This window comes from Vulpes lagopus, chromosome 4 (assembly GCF_018345385.1).
Source record: "Vulpes lagopus strain Blue_001 chromosome 4, ASM1834538v1, whole genome shotgun sequence".
NCBI lineage: Eukaryota > Metazoa > Chordata > Mammalia > Carnivora > Canidae > Vulpes > Vulpes lagopus.
In genome coordinates, this window is record NC_054827.1 from 90842859 (window position 1) to 90869102 (window position 26244).

Below are 26244 nucleotides of genomic sequence, written 5' to 3' on the forward strand. Positions count from 1 at the left end.
CACTTTGAATAAGCTGGAATACAGAAAGAGCATGGAACAGTGACTGGCACATGGTACAAGTTTAAGGATGTAATCTATTACTAAAGGATCAATGGATAGTTGCATAGTAAAACAATCAAAAACTGAGGGGAAAATAGCCAGATATAAGCAAGTATGGTGAGCTCTGGAATACAAACAATTTCCATCATGTAGAGATCCCTATAGCAGGTTTTCTCAAAAGTGGAAAGTTACAGGGGCATAAATCAGCTTTTTCTCCATGTTGGACTTCAACCTTGCTTCCATTCTGCAAAATTCTTTTTCATGGCCTTCCTTCTTAGCATTATAGTGACACTAGCTTCCCACTAGCTGCAGGTGAAGCCTGGAACTTCTCTTTTTGAAATAATCACCTTGAATCCTATTTGTTTCCAGTAGCTACAGTGAGCCTCAAGAGGGTCTGCTCCTGTCTAGGCAGCAACTCGCTGAATGACCTGGGGTGCTCTGTGCCTTCTTCATTCTTTGTCTAGAATGCCCTTCCCAGTCTGTCCTAAAGCCCTGAGGAGTCAGCTCAGATATCTCTCTGTAGCTTAAATATATCTATCCTCTATGTCATGGAACTTAATGTTCCCTTAGTTATTTTCCTGCTCTTACTATGCATTTACTGTATCAGATACTAAATTAGGAGTTCCACCAGGAGAAGGACCTTATTTGACTTTAAATTCTTTCCTTATCGGATGGAAAGAGGAGAAACTCATAGCAGAAAAGGAATAAATTTTATCTAATAAATATATGTCTTTTTTTTCAAGATTTATTTATTTATGATAGACATAGAGAGAGAGAGGCAGAGACACAGGAGGAGGGAGAAGCAAGCTCCATGCTGGGAGCCTGACATGGGACTTGATCCTGGGACTCCAGGATTGTGCCCTGGGCCAAAGGCAGGCGCTAAACCGCTGAGCCACCCAGGGATTCCTCATATATATGTATATCTTATCTAGCGCGTGCGCGTGCGCACGCGCGCACACACACACACACACACACACACACATATCTGCTTAAAAAAGATAAAGTCGTATGTGCAGAAAACTTTTGGAGAACGCTGATCTCATGCAGTGAGACACCACACCTAATAAATGGAACTTTACGACATTATTCTATCATCCAGATTTATTTTATTATTATTTTTTAAAGATTTTATTTCTTTATTCCTGAGAGACACACACACACACAGAGGCAGAGACACAGGCAGAGGGAGAAGCAGGCTCCATGCAGGGAGCCTGATGTGGGACTTGATCCCCGGACTCCAGGATCACGCCCTGAGCAGAGGCTCAACCTCTAAGACAGAGACTCAACCGCAGAGGCTCAACTGCTAAGACACCCAGGCACCTCCCTATCATTCAGATTTAAAACAAGTATTTCTTCCAGTACCTCAATTGTACATTAGAGAATAGCGTCCTGCCATTGAAAAAAAAAGTAAACAAATCATGGAGACTAATAAAAACTAGGGTGGATTAAAAACTACCATCTGTTAATCCAGAACATACATGTAAGATAGGGTTCAACAGAGAATAAGAGAGCAGCATTTGAAGGATCCTAACCCAGAAAAACTGAAAGGAAAAAGATCATAAACAGAAAGCAAACCACATGGGAAAAAGTTCTCCTTAGCCTCATACAATAATAATTCTATGACAGTTTCTTCTGCAGTCTATTATCTTTTCTGTGCTTAAAGCAAAAGTACAGTTGCCAAGAGGAAACCTCCCCACTGAGTGACTCACACGTTCCCTTCTCTACAGTCATTAGTCAGCCTTGTCGAAACAGTTTTTTCTTTGCATCTACCAAATGTACACCACTCTGCTTTTTTCAAATTTCTTCTGCTGAAATCCTCACTCATGCTTTCCTTTTTTTCCATTTTCCTTTCCAAATGACTTTCAAGTTCTGATCTGAGCCTCTAATATGTATGTTATCCCTTCTGCCACAGTTCAGAACTAGGGTGTGCCACCATGGTGAGAGAGTGAGAGTTCCTTCTGGGTCTCAGCTCTGCCACTTACTGGTTACATGATAACGGGCAAGTTAACCTTCATTCTTATTTTATTTGTAAAGTGGAACTGAACCAACCCCCAAAGGCTGAAAGAATTAAGAGATACTCATGTCATGTTCCTATCCAGAGATATGAAAAGGGCTTAATGATATTACCTATAATTTTGAAAATAAAAGTGACACCGAGTATACCAAATGTGTTATGTAACATGCTAAGTACTTCTTATATGAACTCATTTGATGGTCAAAATAATTCTGAGATGATAATTATTATTCCTATTTTATAGAGGAGGAAGCTAAACCTTGTTAAGATGCAGTAATCTGCCCTAATTCAAACAGCTGGAAAATGTTAGCAGTAGACCTGTAAACCGAGTTACTCCCAAGACTATGCTCTTTCCATTATTTTATGATGCTTCCCTAAAATGGATCTTAAAATGTCTTTAATATTGAAATAACTTCAAACCAAGCTATAATAGTGTGTTTTATATCAGTATTATGTTTTATGTACTTTTAAAAACTCTCCTTTTTTGATTACATTGAGGAGATTATTTCAGAAATACTGTTTTTCAGGCAGCCCAGATGGCTCAGTGGTTTAACGCCGCCTTTGGGGGATCCCTGGGTGGCTCAGTGGTTGAGCGTCCCCCTTCGACCCAGGGTGTGATGCCTGAGTCCCGGGATTGAGTCCCACGTCGGGCTCCTGGCATGGAGCCTGCTTCTCCCTCTGCCTGTGTCTCTGCCTCTCTCTTTCTCTCTCTGTGTCTCCCATGAATAAATAAATAAAATCTTTAAAAAACCCAAATGTCATCTTAAAAAAAAAAGAAAAGAAATATTGTTTTTCATTTTCTTGACTTATAATAACCCTAAAAATTGTTCAGTAAACATGAGTTCATAAAATCAGTTGTTAAAAATGGTCAAAATGCACTGATTTGCTTGTAGTTGCCATTTTACAACATAGATGTTTGTCTATTTATTTTATGAACCTATTCTATAAGATGTTTTGGCAGCTGCAAAAATGACTGTACTTTTAAGAAGTCTACTGAGGGTAGGACAGAGAGAACACGGAGGTTCTGAATAAATACTATGGGAGTTCATGACTACAGAGGTTAGTTACCACAGTTTTACTAGCAGTAATAGTTCTTACCATCATAGCACACATAATAAAATCTATTATCTGGAAATTTTATGACTCTAGAATAGAATTGCATTTCCCATGAAAATCTCTTTCTCTCAGATCTTTTGGATTCCTTAGGATTTCCTTAATCCCCTCCCATTTGTACAATTTCTTTTAAAGGAAGCTCAACAAATGAAACATTTTAACAATCAACATAAAACATATTTCCTGCCACTCCCCTTGCAAAAGATGTCAGAGTCTCCCAAAAAAGTCAAAACTTTTACAAAATATGAAGCATTGTTATACAATATAAAGTGTTTTCTAATCCTTCAGATTATTAGCATATTTAAGGATATGAGGTTTAAAAACAGTCAACAGCAAAAAGTTGTTTTATCGCATGACTCATACGTATTATTATATCTTTAAAATTTTATGAGATGTTTGTATAGATCAATAAAACTTACCAAAAAGAAGTTCTGAAAATAAACTGCCTAGGGGTTAATATCAATTTATAAACAATGTTATTACAGACAAAATGGATTTTTTTTCATTTGAAGAAATGATGCTCAAAGTTATTTGAAAGAATGAATGAGAAAAAATTTTTAAAACATAGTAGTCAGGGAGGATATTAAAGTATATTATTACCATTGAATAACTAAAATTACATGGTACTGATAGAGAAAAAGATTCAATTGGATAGAAGAGAGAATCCAGAAACAAATCCAAGTACAATGAGAATTTAGTATATGGAAGTGCCTCATTCAATTTGGTGGAGAAAGGACCCATGATTAAATAAACGGTGTTTAGAAAAATAAATCACCATTTAGAAAAAATAATACTATTTAAGGAAAACATAATACTATTTAAGAAAAACATACTTATTAACACCTTACATTTTTTAAAAATTTTATTTTATTTATTTATGATAGGCACACAGTGTGAGAGAGAGAGAGGCAGAGACATAGGCAGAGGGAGAAGCAGGCTCCATGCACCGGGAGCCTGACGTGGGATTCGATCCCGAGTCTCCAGGATCGCGCCCTGGGCCAAAGGCAGGCGCCAAACCGCTGCGCCACCCAGGGATCCCAACACCTTACATTAAAACAAATTCCAGGGGCACCTGGGTGGCTCAGTTGGTTAAGCGTCCGAGTCTTGATTTCAGCTCAGGTCATGATCTTAGTGTCATGAGACTGAAACCTTGTCTCAGCCTCTATGCTGAACATGGAACCTGCTTAAAATACTCTCTCTCTCTCTCTTTCTCTCTCCCCTTCTATCCCTCCCCCCTCTCTGCTCTTTCTTTCCTAAAAAACAAAACAAAAAAAACCCAAAACAACAAATTCCAAATGGACTAAAGATAAATACTACAAAAATACTAAAAGAACCTACAGGTTTGGTTGTAAGGAATAACTTTCTATGCACAATACCAAAGCCAAAAAAAAAGAAAAAATGTTTTTTAATACTGTTGGGTTTGATTACATAAACATTTAAAAATGTATAGGGGAAAAAAATCCTGCATAATTAAAAGAAAAACATACTGAAAAAAACAAATATTTAAAACAAATGGAAGAGGTAAAGAATCCTTAATATATGATAAGATGTATTCATCAAGAGAAAAACATACAAACTTCTCTAGAAAAGTAGGCAAAGGGCATTGCTTTGGGCGGCTAGTTGAACTCCCAAATCCATTCTCTGTTCCTTTCATAGTAATAGATCTTTATATGGGCATATGGCCACCCAGCTGGAAAATATTCTGTACAGCCTCTCCTACAGTTACGTGTGGTCATGAAACCTAAATTCTCATCAAAAGAATGTGAGCTGACATAATATGTACAACTCTCTTTCACTTGCTGAGTAGCAAATTACTCGCCTTTGATTTTTTTCATTCTTTTTTCCTTTCTAGGGGCTGAAATAGAGACTAAAGATAATCCCATTTGGTCAATCCAGGTAAGGATAACAGTTCGGAGATGATAGAACAACACAATGTAGAACCAGGGTCCCTAAATTACAATTGTGAGCAGAACAACCCAATCAGTTGGGACTACTTACTATTACGGGATAAAGAAACTCTTAACTGATTTGAACCGCTGTATTTTGGGGTCTCTTGTGCTAGCTACTTAGCCTATATACAAACAGAATAACAAAGGAAATTCCCACAAGAATGAAATAATAATGGCTAATAAGAAAGAAGACATTTTTTCACTGTTATTATCAAATAAGGCAATTAAAATAACCATGAAACAATATTTGGACACTACCAGCAAAAACTACAAGATTGATAAAATTAATAACATAGAGTTTTAAAGTATGTGAGGAAACTAGCATTCTGGTGTTGAAAATGTAAAACTAGCCTGATGAAAATAACAGGACAAGAGTGCAAACATATATAGATAAGAATGATCAGGGGATCCCTGGGTGGCGCAGCGGTTTGGCGCCTGCCTTTGGCCCAGGGCGCGATCCTGGAGACCCGGGATCGAATCCCACGTCGGGCTCCCGGTGCATGGAGCCTGCTTCTCCCTCTGCCTGTGTCTCTGCCTCTCTCTCTCTCTCTCTCTCTCTCTCTCTCTCTGTGTCTATCATAAATAAATAAATAATTAAAAAAAAAAAAAAAGAATGATCATCACAAGGTTATATATAAAACAAAAAACTGAAACCCTGGTGTGATGATGTAAATAAATTATGGTACCTCTATAGAGTACAACACTATGAAGCATTAAAAATGAGGATTTGAAAGACAAAGGCAAGTGATCTTTTGTCATGATAGCAGAACCACTTAACACATAATATAAAAATTTAGCTTGTGCTCTAGGAAACCATATATGAAAGAAAATGACACATTATAGATTGATAAAGAAGAAATAAAATTCATCATTTCTGAACTCTGTCATGAGAAGAATTTTGTGGCATAGTAGATTAATATAATTTTTTTTTCATTATTTATAGCCTAAAGTGCTTTGTCAAATTGACAGATTTTGAGAGGGTAAAATCTCTTTCAGAGTAATTATATATATATATATAAAAAAAAAGTAAACTTCAGTTTTACTAGCAGAGCCTTGACTACTTTGAGTTCTCGATCTACACAAAGCCCTGCAACTTTGCTCTACTCTAACTTTCCTCCTAAATAGCTTTTAAATACCAGAGGAAACTCTTGAGTATTTATTCCCTGAGGATGGTGAAGAAGCCAAAAGCCTCCAAATTTTTAGAAGCCTGATGTTTTATCTTAAAAATACATTGGACATTTGGCAGTCTACCCTAGTTTGAGTACAACATAATTATGCTTTAAATTTCTAATTTAATTAGTTAACATGTTACCCCAAATCATTTTTGCAAAATCGGCATTTGAAGAAAACATGCCAAATTTATCCTGCGGCCTTTTTCTAGTTGCAAAATGTGTATATAATAAAAAGAACATAAACTTTGGATTAAATCCTAGTCTGAAGCTAGGCAAGTTATTTACCCTAATTCAAGCTCCATTTACTTTTCTGTATAATGGAGGTGACAATGCCTAGGTATGGGGTCTTGATATAAAAGAGTAGGGTGATATTTAACCACATATGCATCTCTGTTAAATTTTACATGGTAATGAACATTTACAGTTTACCTTGTTTTCATTACGACGTGATCACGATACATTTTACTATCAATTACTATTCTACTAGCTTCCACTTTATTTAACAATTAAACTAATACCTGTAATTGTGCTTTCCTTAGCTGTTGGCTGGTAATTTGAGCTTTTTGTTGCATCATATTTTCAATTCGTTGGTTGACTTGCTTTTCTTTCTTGAGCTCATTTCCATAAAATCTGGATCCCTATGTAAGAAAATAAAGCATAAGTAAAGGGGCAGAAGGAAAGCATCACTGTAGTATCACCATGGTGGCTAAGCATACAGGCTAGAATCAGAATAACTGAATTCAGAACTTAGCTCCACTACTTACAAGCTGGGAGCTCTAAAGCTACTTAATCTTTCTGTGTGTCAATGTCTTTCCCTATAAAATGAATTATAGTTACCTACATCATAGGATTGCTGAGGCAGTGCTTACACAGGACAAACTCCCTGGGATGAGTACAGATACACACTCAAAAAATAACAATGTGTTCTAGTCAGGATCCACGAGGCATATCCATATCAGTCATTTAGGTCATCAGTTATCACTTTCGTTTTTACTTAAAAAGCATTTAAGGGGTGTCTGGGTGGCTTAATTGGTAAAGCATTCGACTCTTGATTTTGGCTTAGGTCATGATCTCAGGATCCTGAAATTGAGCCACAGGTCTGGTTCCAACCTGGGCATGGAGACTTCGTAAGATCCTCTCTACACTCCTTCCACCCCCCACCCCCACAACCTTCTCTAAAAAAATTTTTAAAATAAAATAAAGCACTTAAAAATTTTTAATGTTAGTCATTAAATAAAATGTAGAAAATCACTTTTAGAAAATTACCTATCATCTTATCACTAAACATAACATCTACATCTATCTACTCATTGGATTGATGGAAATTTACATTATTTTTATTTTATGGCTTTTATGAAAAATGCTGCAATGAACATTCATTTATACATTTTTACGTGGACATATGTTTTTACTTTATTTACATACCCAGGAGTGGAATCTCTGTGTCATATGGTAACTCTATGTTAAACCTTTTGAGGAACTGCCAGACTGTTTTCCAAAGTGGCTGAACCATTTTACAATCCCACTAGCAAGGCATAAGGGTTCCAACTTTTCCACATTGTTATCAGCGTTTGTTATTGTCTGTCTCATAGTCATTCTAGACTGTAATAGTGTGAATGGCACCTCATTGTGGTTTTAATTTGCATTTCCCTGATGACTAATGATGTTGAACATCTTTCATGCGCTTAAGAGCCATTCTTACATCTTTAGTGAGATGACTAGTTATATCTTTTGCCCATTTTTGATTAGGTTGTCTTAATAATTTGTAAGAATTCTCTGTATAATCTGGATGTAAATCATTTATCAAATAAGTATTTTGCAAATATTTTATACTAGTATGTGGCTTATCATTTTCTTTTTAAAAATCGTATTATTTTATTTATTTATTCATGAGATACACACAGAGAAAGGCAAGGACACAGGCAGAGGGAGAAGCAGGCTTCCTGTGGGGAGCCCAAAGCAGGACTCGATCCCAGGACCAGATCACGACCTAAGCTGAAGGTAGATGCTCAACTGCTGAGCCACCCAGGCGTCCCATATCATTTTCTTTTTTAATTGTATCTTTTAAAAGTGCGAAAGTTTTGAAATTTGATGAGGTCTGACTTGTCAACTTTTTCTTTTATTAATTGTGTTTTTGGTGGTGTATCTAAGAAATGCTTCCTAACCAAATGTTTCAGATTTTTTCCTATCTTCTAGAAGTTTTTACTGCATCAGCTCTTACATTTCACCTGATTTTGAGTTATATTTGTGTATGGTGTGAACTGAGGGTCTCAGTTCATCTTTTTTGCGTGTAGATATTCAGCTGTCACAGGACCATTTGCTGAACAGATCATATATTCTTCTGCCTTAGTACTTTTATCAAAAATTAATAAAGTGTCAATACAAGATTTACTTCTGGACTCTTAATTCTGCTCCATTGTTCAATACATCTAGTCTTATAGCAGCACCACACTTCTTAATAACTGTAGCTTTATAATAAGTTCTAAAACAGGAAAGTTGGGGCGCCTCGGTGGCTCAGTGGTTAAGCATCTGCCTTTGGCTCAGGTCGTGATATCAGGGTCCTGGGATCGAGTCCCACATCGGGCTCCTTGCGGGGAGCCTGCTTCTCCCTCTGCCTGTGTCTCTGCTGCTCTCTCTGTATCTCTCATGAATAAATAAATAAAATCTTAAAAACAAAAAACAAAACAAAACAAAAAACCCAGGAAAGTCAAAGAACTCCATGTTTGTCCTTTTCAAAACTGTTCTGGCTGTTTTAGATGTTTTTGCATTTCCACATAAATTTTAGTCTGTTTATCAATTTCTGCAGAAAAATTCCCCTGGAATTTGGATGGGGAAGTACACTGAATCTGCAGATAAATTTGAGGAGAAATACCCTCTTAACAATATTGAGTCTTCTCATCCTTGAACATGTAATCTTTCTTCATTTTTTATTTTTAAAATTTTTTAAAGATTTATTTATTTATTTGAGAGAAAGAGAGCTCACACAAGCTGGGGGAGGGGCAGAGGGAGAAAGAGAAATGGTCTCCCCTGAGCAGGGAGCCCAACAAGGGGCTCAATCCCAGGACCCCGGGATCATGACCTGAGTGGAAGGCAGATGTTTAACCAACTGAGTCACCCATGCACCCCTATCCATTTTTTAATTTTTTTAATTTTTTTCCCTATCCATTTTTTAAATCTTTACTTTCCCCCAACACATTTTTGTGATTTTTGTGGTATAACTGTTGCATTCCTTTTGAAATTCCTGAAGAGTTTCTACATGTAACATCACGTTATTTGTGAAGAGATAGTTTTAGTTCTTCCTTCCCAATCTAAATGCCTTTTATTTCTTTTTATTGCCTGACTGAATTAGCTAGAACTTTCTGGACTATGTTGCATAGACAGGAGAATGGGCATCTTTGCCTTGTTCCTGATTTTTAGAAGAAAAATGCATTCCTGGAATAAATCCCACTTGGTCATGATACATAATTTTTATATATATAGTTACACATATAGTTTTATATATACATATAGTTGGATTCAGTTTGCTAACGTTTTGTTGAGGACTTTTATATTGACAATGATCTATAATCTTCTGCTTGTCTGGCTATGGTGTCAAGGTGATACTGGTCTCACAGAATGAGTTTCTAAATATCACATCCTTTTTATTTTTTGGAAGAGCTTGTGGAATATTGATATTATTTCTCCTTTACTTATTTATTTTTAAAAAGATTTTATTTATTTATTCATGAGAGACAGAGAGAGATTGAGAGAGAGAGAGAGAGAGAGGCACAGAGACACAGACAGAGGGAGAAGCAGGCTCCCTGAGCCAGAGGCAGATGCTCAATTACTGAGTCACCTAGGTGCCCCTTATTTCTCCTTTAAATGTCAGATAAAATTCACCACTGAAGCCATAGTTACCTGTTTTTTTTACAGGGCGGGGGAGAGGTTAATTATTAATTTCTTTCCTTGTTAAAGGTCTATTTGGATTTTCCATATTTTCTTGAGTCAGTTTTGGAAACTGGAAACTTTTTGAAATTTGTCCAACTTATTAGGAATTGTTTGAAAATACTCCAGTCTCTACCTTCAAAATTCACTAGGCAGGGTAACATAGATGAAACAATATTTACAAACATGTTGATAACTGTTGACAATGGGTGATGATTACCCAGGAATTCACTTTAGTATTCTAATTTTGTATATGTTTAAAATTTTCTTTTATAAAAGTTTTAAAGAAGTAAACTGCATTGGCTGTGAAGCAGTAACAATTAGAAAATTTCAATTTAAAAAAGATATTTATGATGAACTTCCCATTCCCCCTATACTAGAGAAATATCATACAAAATATATAAATATTTTAATATATATTAATATATAAAATACATGTAAGGTATATATTTCCTATGATTGATACATGTCAATCAGATGATATGCATATACAGTTTTATGACTGATATGTGTGTACAGTTGACCCCTGAACATCACAGGTTTGAACTGTGCAGGTCCACTTATACATGGATTTTTTTCAATAAATATAGACAATACTGTAAATAGGTATTTTTCTCTTCCTTAAGAATTTAATATTTTCTTTTCTCTAGCTTACTTTATTGTAAGAATGCAATATATAATACACACAATATACAAATTTGTACTAATCAACTGTTTATATTATTGGTTAAGCTATTAGCAGTTTATTTTGGAAGAGTCAAAAGTTGGAAATGGATTTTCAACTGTGTGTGTGGGGGGGGGATAAGTGCTTCTAACCCTCATGTTGTCCTATGGTTTATATGGTACAGCAAAGTTTCAAGAATATCTAAGATACTCTTCAAAAAGAATAAAGAATAAAAAAGGAACCTGTCCTAGCTGTTATCAAGATTTATTATAAAGTACTGTAATTAAGGTCATATTGTAAAGATATAACAAAAAATAATCCAATAGAATAGAAGAAAGCACTGCAGATCACTAAGAAAAGGATCCATATTCAAATTCCCTTAAATGCTCCAAAAATATTTGTTCAAACCAAGATCCAAGTAGGGTCCATATATTACGCTTGCTTACTTCATCTCAATTCTTTTGCTTTTATTTATTTATTTATTTATCTATCTATCTATTTATTTATTTATTTTTAAAGATTTTATTTATTTCATGAGAGACAGGGGTGGGGGTGGGTCGGGGGAGAGAAAGGCAGAGAGAGAAGCAGGCTCCATGCAGGGAGCCCGATGTGGGACTTGATCTGAACCCCAGGATCACGCCCTGAGCCAAAGGCAGACACTCCACCGCTGAGCCATCCAAGCGTCCCAATTCTTTTACTTTTAAAGTGTATCTCTGTTTTATACAGTTAAAAAATTATTTTTCCCTCAATTTTTTATTTTGGAATTTCCACATCTTCCAACAGTTCAAAGAATAATACAATAAACACTCACATGTCTTACTTAAGATACTTGCTACATTTAGTTTCTCCCACAACTCCTATGTTTATGTATATACACACACTCCAGCTCCACTTGCACAGACATGTGTACACACACAAATGCATGTTCCTCTTCCTTTTTTTGGCTAAATCATTTAAAAGTAAGTTGCTGCGGATATCAGCATGCATTTCTTAAGAAAAAGGATATTCTTTTTTTTTTTTTTAATTTTTATTTATTTATGATAGTCACACAGAGAGAGAGAGAGAGGCAGAGACACAGGCAGAGGGAGAAGCAGGCTCCATGCGCCGGGAACCCGATGTGGGATTCGATCCCGGGTCTCCAGGATCGCGCCCTGGGCCAAAGGCAGGCGCCAAACCGCTGCGCCACCCAGGGATCCCGAAAAAGGATATTCTAATTTTACACCTTTCTACACGGATATTTCATAATATACACACGAGACCAGAGATGTTAGAAGAAAACATTTAGGACCTTGGATAAAAGCATATGTCATTGACTAATTCAAGTACATATAAAAAAGCAAACAAAAAACTTCTGCACAGGATAAAGTACACCATAAACAAAGTAAAAAGATGTATAATAATCAAATGGAAAACTATACAAAGGACAAGAAGAGACAGTTTGCAAAAAAGTAAAATACAAGTGGCTTTAAAAAAAACTTTTTTTTTAAAGATTTTATGTATCTATTCATGAGAGACACAGATAGAGGCAGAAACACAGGCAGAGGGAGAAGCAGGCTCCCCACGGAGAGGCTGATGCAGGATTCGATCCCATGACCCGGGGATCACAACCTTAGCCAAAGGCAGATGTTCAACCACTGAGCCATCCAGGTGTCCCTCAAGTGGCTTTTTAAACATATGAAAAGATGCACTATCTGACTTTTCTTTTCTTTCTTTTTTTTTTCTCATAGATGATGTTTATTTCATAAACTCTGTGTTTCTTGACTTCATTTCAGGAAAATCATGAATATATTTTTACCATCAAGATTTTCACATCATTTGTATGTTACCAATAGCAGTGACCTAAATGCTTAAATAATCAAAATATAATAATACTCAACACATACAAAATTGGAAGAAATTTTCATTAAAAATGTCAGTTAAGAGAAAATTTTAGTGGGCGCCTGGGGCGCCTGGGATGAAGCCCCATTTCAGGCTCTCTGTTCAGTGGGGAGCCTGCTTCTCCCTCTGCCCTTCCCCTTGCTTATGCTCTCTCGGTCCCTCTCTCTCTCTCTCAAACAAATAAATAAAATCTTTTTTTTCTTAAAAGAAAACTTAGAATACCACCTCACACCAGTGAGAATGAGGAAAATTAACAAGGCAGGAAACCACAAATGTTGGAGAGGATGCGGAGAAAAGGGAACCCTCTTACACTGTTGGTGGGAATGTGAACTGGTGCAGCCACTCTGGAAAACTGTGTGGAGGTTCCTCAAAGAGTCAAAAATAGACCTGTGCTATGACCCAGCAACCGCACTGCTGGGGATCTACCCCAAAGATGCAGATGCAATGAAATGCTGGGACACCTGCACCCCGATGTTTATAGCAGCAATGTCCATAATTTATAGCAGCAATGTCCACAATATCTGACTTTTCATAAGAGAAATGCAAATTAATGCTACACTATATCACTGTAGATTAGCAAATCCAAAAGTTTAGTTACACACTATACTGGCACAGTTGTACCATGGTAATATACTCTCATATACTGACAGTGATAATTTAAATTGATATATCTACTATGGAGGGCAATTGGGCAATTCATAAAAACTGCACATGCATATATCCCTTTTTGCTATCTGTATTTGGTAGAATAATTCCACTTGTAGAATCTCTCCTATAATTTTATCTGCACCTGTGTGATAAAATACTAGGTCATTCACTGTAGTATTGCTGGTAAAAAACAAAAGACTAGAAATGACTTAAATGTTTATAAATAAACATTCTGATTGGTTCAAAAAGCTTTATTATATCCACACATGAAGGCATAAAAAAGAATGAAGATCTTTACTTATACAGAAAGACCTCCAAATTACATTAACAAAAATCACAATTACAGTATTCTTCTACTTAGAAAAAGGGTGAAAAAAGAACATGTATGTTATTTTGCTTTAACATGCATATTATGTGTATGTGAAGCAGAAAACTGGATGGCAAGAGTAACAGAACAGAAGAGAGATTATTCCATACCTGTTTGTTTTAACAACAGGATACTTTAAAATATTAAAAACTACAATAAAAAATAATTTTTCATTAATAAAATTAATATTTAATTTAATTAAAAAATAAAAAATAATTTTATTAATTAATTAATTATATTAATTTTTATTAAATAAAAATATTTAAAGCTTACTGATTTTATTTTAAACAGAAAGTTAAAAAGCTACTAATTAGAGAGGCAGACAAATCATTAGACTCCTAACTATGGGAAACAAAGGGTTACAGAAGGGGAGGTGGGTGGAGGAATGGAGTAGTGGGTGACAGGCACCGAGGAGGGCACTTGATGGGATATGAGCACTGGGTGTTATACTATATGTTGGCAAATTGATTTTAATTAATTAACTAATTAATTAAAAAATTAAAATAAAAAGCTACTAAATTAATGATAGCAAAAGATATAAGAAACGTACTTTCGTGGCTTCCATTATAATTTTGTTAATCTTGTCTTTATCTAATCCTTCCATTCCGGCTTTATTATCATTAAGTCCCATCCTAAGCAGAAGATCATCTTTGTAATTGCCATTCTTCTCCTTGGTGCTATCCATGGTGTAAACTTAAAGCTTTTTTTATTATCTGAAAAAACAAAATAAACACTGCTTTTTAAAGTATTCATGGTGAGGGGGTGATTACTTCAAAGTTAAAGTGATAAAGAACCAGTCAAATAAGTAGAACATTTAAGAATTTTTAGCCATTGAGAAGTTATCATTACTTAGACTTTTAAATTACTCTTCCTAGATTATTGTACTTTCAGAGAGAAAAAAGGAATTAACATTTCCCATAAGTTTTGTGCCAGGTACTATGCTTGGCACTTTACACTGGAACCTCACACAGTAGCCCTGCTGTGAAAGATAAATTTTATTATCCCTAATATAAAGAGAAAAGAAATCTAAGACTAAGAACATGTCTACTGACACAAATTTGCTAATAAGTGACAAGATCCATGTTGAAATCCAGGCCTGAGTCCAAAGTTCATATTTTTCACATATTAACACACTGTATAGGAAATAAATACAAAAAAACACTTCACGTACTAAACATGGTAAGTTCAATAGCATTCATTACCTACTGTATACAGAGCTCCATTTCTTAAAGCAGTGAAAAAATACACAAAATATAATAATCTATTCACTTCTACGAAATTATTACATTTTACAATATCATGTCATTTCTAAGGTTAAGAAAAATCCTTTCAAATAATAATTCTTTAAAGTCTTTAAATAATACTTTATTATTTACTTTCACATATATTAGCTTTTTAAAGTATTTATAGTAACCATGCAAGACAGATGGTTAAGTGAATTGGCCATCTTAAGTTTGCTAATGAGCAAAAGAACTGGTGTGAATCCATGTCTTCTCACTCCAAGCTAATACAGCTGCCATAACATCACAGCTTTTTCCAATTTGAGTTCACTTACACTATAAAGAAATGACCAGGTGAACACTGCCATGACGCTCAACAAATTATGCCAGTGATTTCTTATTTGCATGATTTAGAGATTAATCTATTTATTTTATGCTGCCTTAAGGACCTCTTCTTTTCCTTTTTTTTTTTTTTATAAAGTTGACATCCATCACCACACATAGTTACATAATTTCTTTTGCTGAAAACTTTTAAGTTCTAATCTCTTACCAACTTTCAAATATATGATACCATATTAACTATAGTCACCATTCTATACTTTATATCCCTATGATTTATTTTATAGCTGGAAGTTTGTTACCTTTTGACCACCTTTACACATTTCACCTATCCACCACTCACCTCTAGCAACCACCAATCTGTTCTCTGCATCTATGACATCAGGTTGTTTTTGTTGTTGTTGTTGTTTGACTCTACATATGAGATTAAAAAATCAGAAGGTCTGGAGGTAGAACCAGATATCAGTATTTTTAAGCCACGCCCGGGTTATTCCAACGTGCCCCCAAAGTATAGGAACCACTGGTGCTGTTGTTTCCAGTGCCCAAGAGAATACTGGCTATTTTTCTGTTTTTATTGTTTGACTTTTCAACTAACATATTCAGCCTAATATCACCCTATGTTTTGTGTTATGCTTTAGTAGCCCTCTTAGTTAACGTTTTCTAATAAAACTAGTGAATGTAATTGGTTTATATTTTCCCCAAACCAAGACTCCTGAAGAGTGAAGAGGCTGAATGCAGATTCACTACATTTATGCTGCCTTATCCTTTATTTCTTTCAAAACCGTATTTATTTGAGAAAGAGAGACCATGAGCAGGAGGGGCAGAGGGAGAGGAAATCTCAAGCAGGCTCCATGTTCTGCACAGATCCTGTCTCGGGGCTCGATTTCACAACCCTGAGATCATGACCTGAGTTGAAACCAAGAATCAGACACTCAACCAACTGTGACACCCACGTGCGCCAAGCTGCCTTGTCCTTTAAATGATGAAATATATGAAAGGAAAAGAAACACTTGTTGAATGCCTACTATTTCATAACAAATATATTAGTTAGCCCCAAAACTCTAAGAGTTGATTTTGGTCCCTAATTGGGTCAGAAGAACTGGGTTATTATCAGTAGTGTCGGCACCAGGCAAAGTTGTGAGATAGGTAAAGTTAGTATTCAGCTACCTTCCTGTCTTGTTGATACCCACTTACCAGACCATTTATGTCTACTTTCATGAGGATGTTTACTATCCTCTACATGTTAATGACTTCCAAGTTTATAGCTGCAATCCAAATGCCCGTCTGGCATCCTACATTTAACATGTCTAAAACCGATCTTGTCATCTGCCTCCATCCCTCAAAGCAGTTCTATTTGCATGCAATCTTGAGCCTCATCTCATTGAGGGCAACTCCATTCCCTTCCAATTGCTCATACAAATAACCTTGTAGTCACTCTTGAGCTCCCTCTTTCTCATACTCTCCACACCAAACTGTCAGCAAATCCTGTGGACTCTACTTTCAAAATGTACCCTGAATTTAACCACTTCTCACTACTGTCATTGCTTCCACCCTAGTATGAACCACCCTTATCTCTTGCCTAGATTAATGCAACCACCTCTTAAATAGTCTCTTTCTGCCCTCCATGTAGTCATTTATCAACACAGTAGCCCAACTGATTCTTCTAAATCACAAGTGAGGTCACAGGGATCCCTGGGTGGTGCAGCGGTTTGGCGCCTGCCTTTGGCCCAGGGCGCGATCCTGGAGACCCCGGATCGAATCCCACGTCGGGCTCCCGGTGCTTGGAGCCTGCTTCTCCCTCTGCCTATGTCTCTGCCTCTCTCTCTCTCTGTGACTATCATAAATAAATAAAAATTAAAAAAAAAAAAAAAAAAAAAACAAGTGAGGTCACATTACTCTTCTGAAAATTGTACAATGGCACCCATTCTTACTCCAGAATAAAAGCCAAAGTCCCAACAGACTCTGGATTCAAACTACCTGTTACCTGTCTACCCTTTTACCTAATATTCTCCCCCTTGCTCACTACTCTCCAGCCACACTGGTCTCTTCTGTCCCTCAAATCTGGTAAGCACATTCTAATCTTGAATCCTCTCCTTTAGGGTTCTTCAGCTGATACTCTCTTGACTAACTTCCCTTCAAGTCTTTGCTTAAATGTTACGTTCTCTTTTTAAGATTTCATTTATTCATGGGAGACACACAGAGAGGCAGAGACACAGGCAGAGGGAGAAACAGGCTCCCTGCAGGGAGCCTGATGCAGGATCTGATTCTGTAACTCCCAAGACCACAACCTGAGCCAAGGGCAGACGCTCAACCACTGAGCCACCCAGGCGCCCCAAAAGTTACCTTCTCAATGAGGCTTTACCCTGATCTTCCTATTTAAATTGCAGCCTGATTAATACCTCCCACCCCATCTTCCCAACATCCCCATGTTTTTCATAGCCCTTATCATTTTCTAACATAATAATAAACATAGGTTTACTTATTATGCTTATTGTCTATCTCTCCTGTGAATATGGAAGCTCCAAGAGGGCAAGGAATTTTCTTTTTTGTTTTAACTGATGTATATCCCAGATGACTCAAGCAGTGCTTGGCAACAGAGAAGGTGCTCAATAAATAATTTGTTGAATGAAGTTGTAGTATACCTGATTATTATGAGTTCCTTCTAGTAAATCATCTATGTCCCTGTAGTGCGCCTGTCTTTTGTTTTCATTGGTTAGTATTTCTGTTATTTTCAAATTTCTGGAATCTCTCATTAGTCCTGGTTTATGCTGTTCTCCCCACTAGTTCTTACTGAATTTCTTCAGAAATCCATACATTGAAAGGGAGAGCTAGCTCCCAGCAGAGATGATCAAATAAGTATCAGAAAAGATTGTTACTTTGTATTTTGTACTTTGTATTTTTCTGGGAAGTGAGATTTAATACTACTTTAAATGGCTTTGTGAGAGAAGTATATAAGAGCCTAGAATGGCTAGGATATAATAAACTCTCTGGGCTATAATAAACTCTCAATCAATAGTTATCATTAAAGTTAAGCCAAGGGGTGCCTGGGTGGCTCGGCTGGTTAACTGCCTGCCTTGGGCTCGGGTCATGATCTCAGGGTCCTCGGATCAAGCCCTGCAATTGGCTCCCTGCTCAGCAGGGCGTCTGCTTCTTCCTCCCCTGCTGCCTTTTCCCCTGGCTCATGCTCTCTTTCTCTCTCAAATGAATAGATAAAATCTTTTGAACAAAAAAATAGTTAAGCCAAATTTCCAGAGCTGTGAAATAGCTTCAAGATAGACTGTAGAAGGGCAGCCTGGGTGGCTCAGCGGTTTAGCACCGCCTTCAGCCCAGGGCGTGATCCTGGAGACCCGGGATCGAGTCCTATGTCAGGCTCCCTGCATGGGGCCTGCTTCTCCCTCTGCCTGTGTCTCTGCCTCTCTCTCTCTGTCTCTCATGAATAAATAAAGAAAATCTTTAAAAAATAAAAAATATGGACTGTAGATGGAAAAAAGTTTCACTGTAAGCATCCTAAAGAAAAAGCCAAAGTTCATGGATCTTACAGATGAATATTGCTTGTTTTGTTCCCAAAAAACTACTTGTCCTATGATTATGAAAAAAAAAATAGTCAAACATTTTTATAGCTCGATACTACAAATATAGTCTGTTTCACTTCAACTGAGAAGCACAAATAGTTACATACAACGCAAAGGAAAGAACTTGGGTTCTTGTGGTTTAGTTTATTGGTTTAAAAGTATATTTTCTCTGAAAATATTCAAGTTCTTCCCAGTCTGATTCTACCACTAACTATTCAGGTTACCACTTAAAAAAATATAGGGCCAACCTTTGTTTTTGGTGGTAGTAAGCATGGAAAATTAGATTTTTTCAGCATTTCTAAAGAAGAAGTTTTAGAGTGGTAAGGATTTCTCCTACCTATAAAAAGCTCACAAAACTATGTAAACAATATCACAAGTGATTAGCATATTGACCAGTCATCTGGAATTAATCTACCAGAAGATATGCAAAAATACTAAGGATATTAAGAAAGATAAAGTGAAGGAGAGAATATGGAGAGGAAGGGAGGGAGGAAAGAGGACAAGGATAGAAAACTAGAACTACATTAAGTTCCTAGGTGGAGCTTGCTTCCTATTTCTAATACACTATTATAAATAACCAAACCCAAAAATCTTTCCAGAAAAACCTGTGCATGTCTGAAGAACAAATATTATTTTTAATCCTCTAAATGTTCAAACATTCAACAGGTTTGTTTGAACAGATTAAATGGATTAAACTAAATTTCAGGCTGTGATTAAATGGTCTTTTTACTATCTACATTTAAATACTATGAATTTTTTTTTTTTAAGATTTTATTTATTCATGAGAGACAGAGAGAGAGGCACAGACACAGGCAGAGGATGAACCAGGTTCCATCCAGGGGGCCCAATGTGGGACTCAACCGCAGGACTCCAGGATCAGGCCCTGAGCCAAAGGCAGGCGCCAAACCTCTGAGCCACACAGGGATCCTCCAAATACTATGAATTAGTAATATTACCCTAGTTTTAAAAAAAATTTTTTTAAAGATTTTATTTATTTATTTATGAGAGAAACACAGAGAGAGAGGCAGAGGGAGAAGCAGGGTCCAGGCAGGAAGCCCAATGCAAGACTGGATCCTAGGTCTTCAGGGTCACGCCCTGGGCGGAAGGCAGACGCCCAACCATGAGCCACCCAGGAGTCCCTATTACCCTAGTTTTAAAGCAATTTCCCAATTAATGCCTGACCCAAAATTTCCTTTTTCATTTTGTTAGAAAAATCTTAAAAAAATTTTTTTTAAAGATTTTATTTATTTATTCATGAGAGGCAGAGATAGAGGTAGAGGGAGAAGCAGGCTCCATGTAGGGAGCCCGACGTGGGACTTGATCCCGGATCTCCAGGATCACGCTCTGGGCTGAATGAAGACGGCGCTAAACCGCTGCCCTTTTTTAAATTTTCAAGAAAATAAAAATCACAACCCCAAAATTTCGACAGGTTATTTTCTACGTTCCACTCCAATTATTTTACATACACATACATGAACACATGTACTCAAACTACATGCATACAACTTTAAATGATAGCAATGAGAGCACAGATGCAACTTTGTATTTGACTTCACTTCTTAATATCTTTGCATAATAGGATGTACAAAAAATTCAAAATTATTTCAGAATGAACCAGTTAAAAAGATTTTAAATTTATATGTATCACTGACAGAAAAAAAAAACCCAGAAATAACTCTACAGATCCCAAACCATGAGAATATATGCTAAAAGAAAATGCAAGTTTTCACCAACGACATAAAGTCTTTGAGAGAACTATGCATATATATTTTCTTTGACTGTCTTTTTCCTTCATGAGCTTCCTATTTATTTAACTTATGCTACTGAAGAAGAATGGGACAAAAGGCTGTTAAAAAGCCTGCACTCTATCTAATCCTACAGACATGTAACAGTTCAGGTCATGATCCCAGGATTCTGGGATCCAGTCCCACATCAGGCTCCCTGCGAGGGGCCTACTTCTCCCTCTGCCCGTGTCTCTGCCTCTCTCTCTCTGTGTCTCTCATGAATAAGTAAATCAAATATTAAAAAAAAAAGTGCACTTGTATTATATAACTTTCACAGGTAAGCAAAATCCATCTCTGCCTCTGGAGGACACCATAATTTTATTTTAAAAAAGGGAAATGAATTGCATGTCTTGGTTTCGTTGTGGAATTTTTTCTTTTTTATTTCTAATATACTAGTTATTGGAAATGTTTTCCTTTTCCCGACCAGGGCTCAAAGAGTTAGTAGCCAAAAAGTAGATGCTAAAATCCATTTATTTCAGCAGAGATTAGAACCAAAAAGCTTGTTACCTCCTTCACTCAAAAGCTTGAAGCTAGAATAAGACCAACCTAGTTTTAGGATTTAAAATCTGGCTTCTCATTGTGTGACTACAATTTTTAAAAGGTTAAAGTATTCATCGTTATTAAAGTTAAGAGCTTAAATTTCTCAGATTTCAGAATTTTAAACCGTAATAGCTTAAACATACTTGCAAAAATTCCTAAATTCATATTTTTGCCAAAACCACTTGCCTAATGCCAATAAATTATTAAAGTTTATTCTGACTCTCTTATTAAATCTGCACATAGTATATAGTATTATGAAAACTGGTCAGATGTTGACAGTAGCTTCTAACATAAGAATTATCCATTTCTACACTACCAAATATACTAAGAAACAAAATGTAACCTACAAATGAAATATGCAATTCTTAATACCACTAAAATAGTTATTTAAAAATATTTCATAGATGCTAGGAAAATGAAGAAAAAAGCACAACAAATGAATACAATATGTAATTACGTGACTCTCTTTTCACAAATAGAATACAACAGAAGCAGGAGTGATGGGATGTCACACATAAAAGTAGGTCACAAAAGGATGTGACTTCCATCTTGGATGTTCTCAACTTAGATATTCACTCTGGGGAAGCCAGCTGCTCTGTGACACAGCCCTGTCAGAAGGTCTGTGTGAGTGAGTCTGGAAGCGGACGCTCTTCCAGTTTAGTCTTCAGATAAGACTGCAGCCCCAGGAAAGAACTTGACTGCAACCTCATGACCCAGAGACACCCAACAAGCCATGCTGGGATCCTTGTTTCATCAAAACTGTGAGACAATAATTTTATAGCTTACCTTCAAATTCTGTGATTATCTTATTATGGATCAGCACTGTACACAGACCAAAGTTTGTGTTATAGCAGTAACATGGTTATAAAACAGCTGTATCCTAAAGATTAGTAATGTTTTCATTTGAATAAAGGTGCAAATTCAAAATATGTGCTAAAAGTACATACAGATAAATAATAACTAACATTTTCAAACAATTTACCATATGCCAAGCAGGTACTACGTATTTAAAAAGCATTCTCTCATCTGTTTCTCATGATTGCTCACTACTTTAGATATTATCTCACTAAAGTATGTAAAGTACATATGGAAACTGAACCCTAGGGAATTTATGTAATTCATCCAGGATCACCAGAGGTGTCCAAACTGAAATTCAAACCTAAGATTCTGTCCCCAGAGCCCACATTTTTAATCAGTATGCTAAATATATAACTAAAATGCCAGCAGGTTTATTATTTTATCTTTTTATTCTTGAAAGATACTTTCATCAGATACAAAGTTGACAGGTCTTTCTTTCAGTACTTGAAAGATGTTGCTCCACTGTTTTCTAACCTCTATTACTTGTTAAGATCATGACAGTTGATATTGTGTTCCCTGTATGTAATGTGTCATTTCTTTGTGACTGCTCTCAAGTTTTTAACTCTTAATTTTTCGTTTTCGTCAGTTTGGCTACAACATGCCCAGACCCACTCCCTCCTTTGAAAGACAGAGCTAATCCAGGTTCCCATACTTTCTGTGAACACTTTCCCTTACTCCTTCTTCTTCTTCATCTGTCCCTTTAAAGATATGAAGGTTTTCTCTGTTCCTGGACATATAGCAGCAATGCTTTCCTCATCTCCCACCCCTTTATTGCATATATTTACATGTTCCCCCTCAAAATCCCCAAGTGAGGAAAGGAAACAACACTCTAAAAAGGCTAAAAAATTCTTCAATACTTTTTTCTTTTTTAAGATTTTATTTATTTATTCATGAGAGACAGATAGAGAGGCAGAGACACAGGCAGAGGGAGAAGCAGACTCCATGCAGGGAACCTGACGTGGGACTCGATCCTGGGACTCCAGGATCACGCCCTGGGTCGAAGGCAGCACTAAACCACTGAACCACCTGGGCTGCCCAATCCTCAATACTTTTCTCAAGAATATGACCAACAAAACCTGTTTAAATGATGTACCTGTTTGACTTTTGTTTACAGTATCATATACTAATTCTTAAGATTTTATCTATTTGACAGAGAAAGAGAGATCCAGAGAGCACAAGTGGGAATGGCAGAGGGAGAGGGTGAAGCAGGCTCCCTGCTGAGCTTGGGATCATGACCTGAGCCAAAGACAGTTAACTGACTGAGCCACCCAGACAACCCTCATTTACTAATCTTAATCACAAAATAGTTTGGGTTTCATCCTATAAAAAAAATAACAATAATCACTAGAAAGCAGCAAAGGTTTTTTTTTTTTTTAGAAAAGGCCTTCATCTCTGGAATTTACTAGCAGTTCTTTGTAGATTTTCACATGTCTGCCTGAGGGCAAAAATAAATATTTCTACATGTAGAACACTGATCCCCTTGACTTCACTTTGGTTCCTGATAATTCTTTCAGCTCATGATTTATAAAGTGTGGTTGACTATGAAATGCTTGTGATGGTGGGATCCCATAGGTATTACTAACTATTCTCAATGGGCAAATATTATATACTTTATAAATGATTTTGATACACCTATTTTTATACTTTATATATCTATTTTTTTAAGACTTTATTCATGACAGACAGAGAGACAGAGAGAGAGAGAGAGAAAGAGAGAGGCAGAGACACAGGCAGAGGGAGAAGCAGGCTCCATGCAGGGAGCCCGATGTGGGACTCAATCCCGGGTCTCCAGGATCAGGCCCTGGACTGAAGGTGGTGCTAAACTGCTGAGCCACTCGGGCTGCCACTATACATCTATTTTTTAATGCTAAAATTTCACTGGGTTGGACAAAGATAAATGAACTAGTAGTGTATTAATATGTGCTTTGATCTTTAGAAAGAATGCCTTGGGATCCCTGGGTGGCGCAGTGGTTTGGCGCCTGCCTTTGGCCCAGGGCGTGATCCTGGGGACCCGGGATCGAGTCCCACGTCGGGCTCCCGGTGCATGGAGCCTGCTTCTCCCTCTGCCTGTGTCTCTGCCTCTCTCTCTCTCTGTGACTATCATAAATAAATAAAAAATTAAAAAAATATATTAAAAAAAAAAGAATGCCTTATTTGGTCAAATTATAATTTTGGAATTATAATGGCTAACCCTTTTATTTGAGATAGAAGGAAATACAAACTAGTTTGTGTTTGGTTATTAAAAAAAGATTAAGAAACAAAGTTATATTAACCTTTGACATATAAGGATATATCAGACCCAGTTTGTTTTAGAGTTTCTTCTTTGAACGACTTTATTGTAAGCACAGATCTTTCATATCTTATTTAATCTTAGAAATCTTCCAAAGAGGGACATCTGAGTGGCTCAGTGATTGAGCATCTGCCTTTAGCCCAGAGCGTGATCCTGGAGTCCCGGGATCAAGTCCCACATCGGGCTCCCCGAAGGGAGCCTGCTTCTGCCTCTACCTGTGTCTCTGCCTCTCTCTGTGTCTATCATGAATAAATAAACCTTAAAAATAAATAAATAAACTTCCAAAGAATAAAATATTCATTTTAGGGATCCCTGGGTGGCTCAGGGGTTTAGCGCCTGCCTTTGGCCCAGGACGTGATCCTGGAGTCCCAGGATTGAGTCCCACGTCGGGCTCCCTGCATGGAGCCTGCTTCTCTTTCTGCCTGTGTCTTTGCCTCTCTCCTCTCTCTCTTTCTGTGTCTCTCATGGATAAATAAATAAAATCTTTAAAATATATATATATATTCATTTTAAATAGAATAAAATTCACTCTATCTTGCAATTTCTGTATAGATTTATTTGACCCTTTAATAAATTGAAGATACATTATAGTGATTATCTTAGGGATCTTATTTTCCTATATATTGCATATTTTGCTATTTCATTATCCTAGGAATTAATAATCATTTTTCATCATTTATGCTAAAAGATAAAATCATAAGAAAATGAAATAGTAGAATCACCAGAATGATGATCTGGTACTGAAATCAACCATCACTATTATATTATCTTTCAGTTTTCTAATGGTATTACCCACAGTATTTTATCTTTGAAGGAAAGTATAAAAGAAGTATAGAGACACCACTTTTGCAGGGGGTGTGTTTTGGTAGCTTTCACTGATGAAAGCTTTTAATAAAAAGCTGAACATAGTTTGAAACAACGAAACTTTCAACATAGTTGAAAGTTCTGAATTTTTCATTTTCTGCCCATACTGGCAAAGAGAAGAAAACTGACTGGAGAGTTTCACAATTATTAGACAAATCAGAAGTGAATGCAAAGAAACTAACAGCACTCTAGACTATAATGATGGTGAAATTGATCTTAGAAGCAAACTCTCAGCATATGAATTTTTAGATGACTCAAATAGGTATCTTCTCAAACTTAAGAATCAACGAATAAACAATGAATTTTTAAGTACAGCAAATATGGCATTCCTATCTAGTCACTCAACAGGAAGGACTTCATCATAGAGTATTTTGCAACAAGAACTTGGAATATCCCATTTTGCTAACAGGACATATGATACTGTTCTTTCATCCTTTATGATATTTATGCACTAAGAATGAAAACCTTATTGGACTTGTACTTCTACGTGGTGTTTATAAATATAAAAATGAAAATATTTTACAATAATAGAGGAAAGAAAATGGATGTCTTCTTTAACAAGATTATGAGATGTCAAAGTTTTCAATGTTAATGTTTTGATGTTACAAGTGCAAGATAAAGAACCAGACATAATGATAAGCTAAAATGTATTAAACATGAGTATAATATCTGGAATCTTTATTTATAGGATGGGTAGTTTCAGGATCATGCATAAAAAATTGATGAGCAGCTACTTGCTTTCAAAGGACATCCATTACTCAATTCAGGAAAATATGGGATAAAAATTTGTTTACTAAGTTACAATTTTTATTACAATTTCTAATAAAGTTATTGTTCACCATCCCTTGTTACTTCTCAAGATTATTCATAAAAATACTCAGATATAAAAAATAAAAAGATAGATACCAATGACTTTTTCATGAGAAATACTCTTATACTGAGTTAAATCAATACATAATTCCTTTAACAACATTAAAGTTCCTTTAACAGGGATCCCTGGGTGGCGCAA

The 26244-nt window shown here is 36.3% G+C and overlaps 1 protein-coding gene across 8 annotated transcripts in view; it reads right to left on the minus strand.

Moving 5' to 3' along the window:
* Nucleotides 1-26244, minus strand: part of POLK (DNA polymerase kappa) — a 73540-nt gene that overhangs the window by 35852 nt on the left and 11444 nt on the right. For 6 of the 8 annotated variants that reach the window (XM_041751886.1, XM_041751887.1, XM_041751890.1 and 3 more), the window contains exons 2-3: nt 14319-14481; nt 6806-6925 (exon numbers count right to left, since the gene is read on the minus strand). In XM_041751886.1, coding sequence (XP_041607820.1) covers nt 6806-6925; nt 14319-14453 — 255 coding nt within the window. In that variant the 5' untranslated portion in view covers nt 14454-14481. Of the gene's footprint in view, nt 1-6805; nt 6926-14318; nt 14482-15670; nt 18734-26244 lie in introns of those variants that run through there. The other 2 variants (XM_041751888.1, XM_041751891.1) reach the window with 2 other exon arrangements.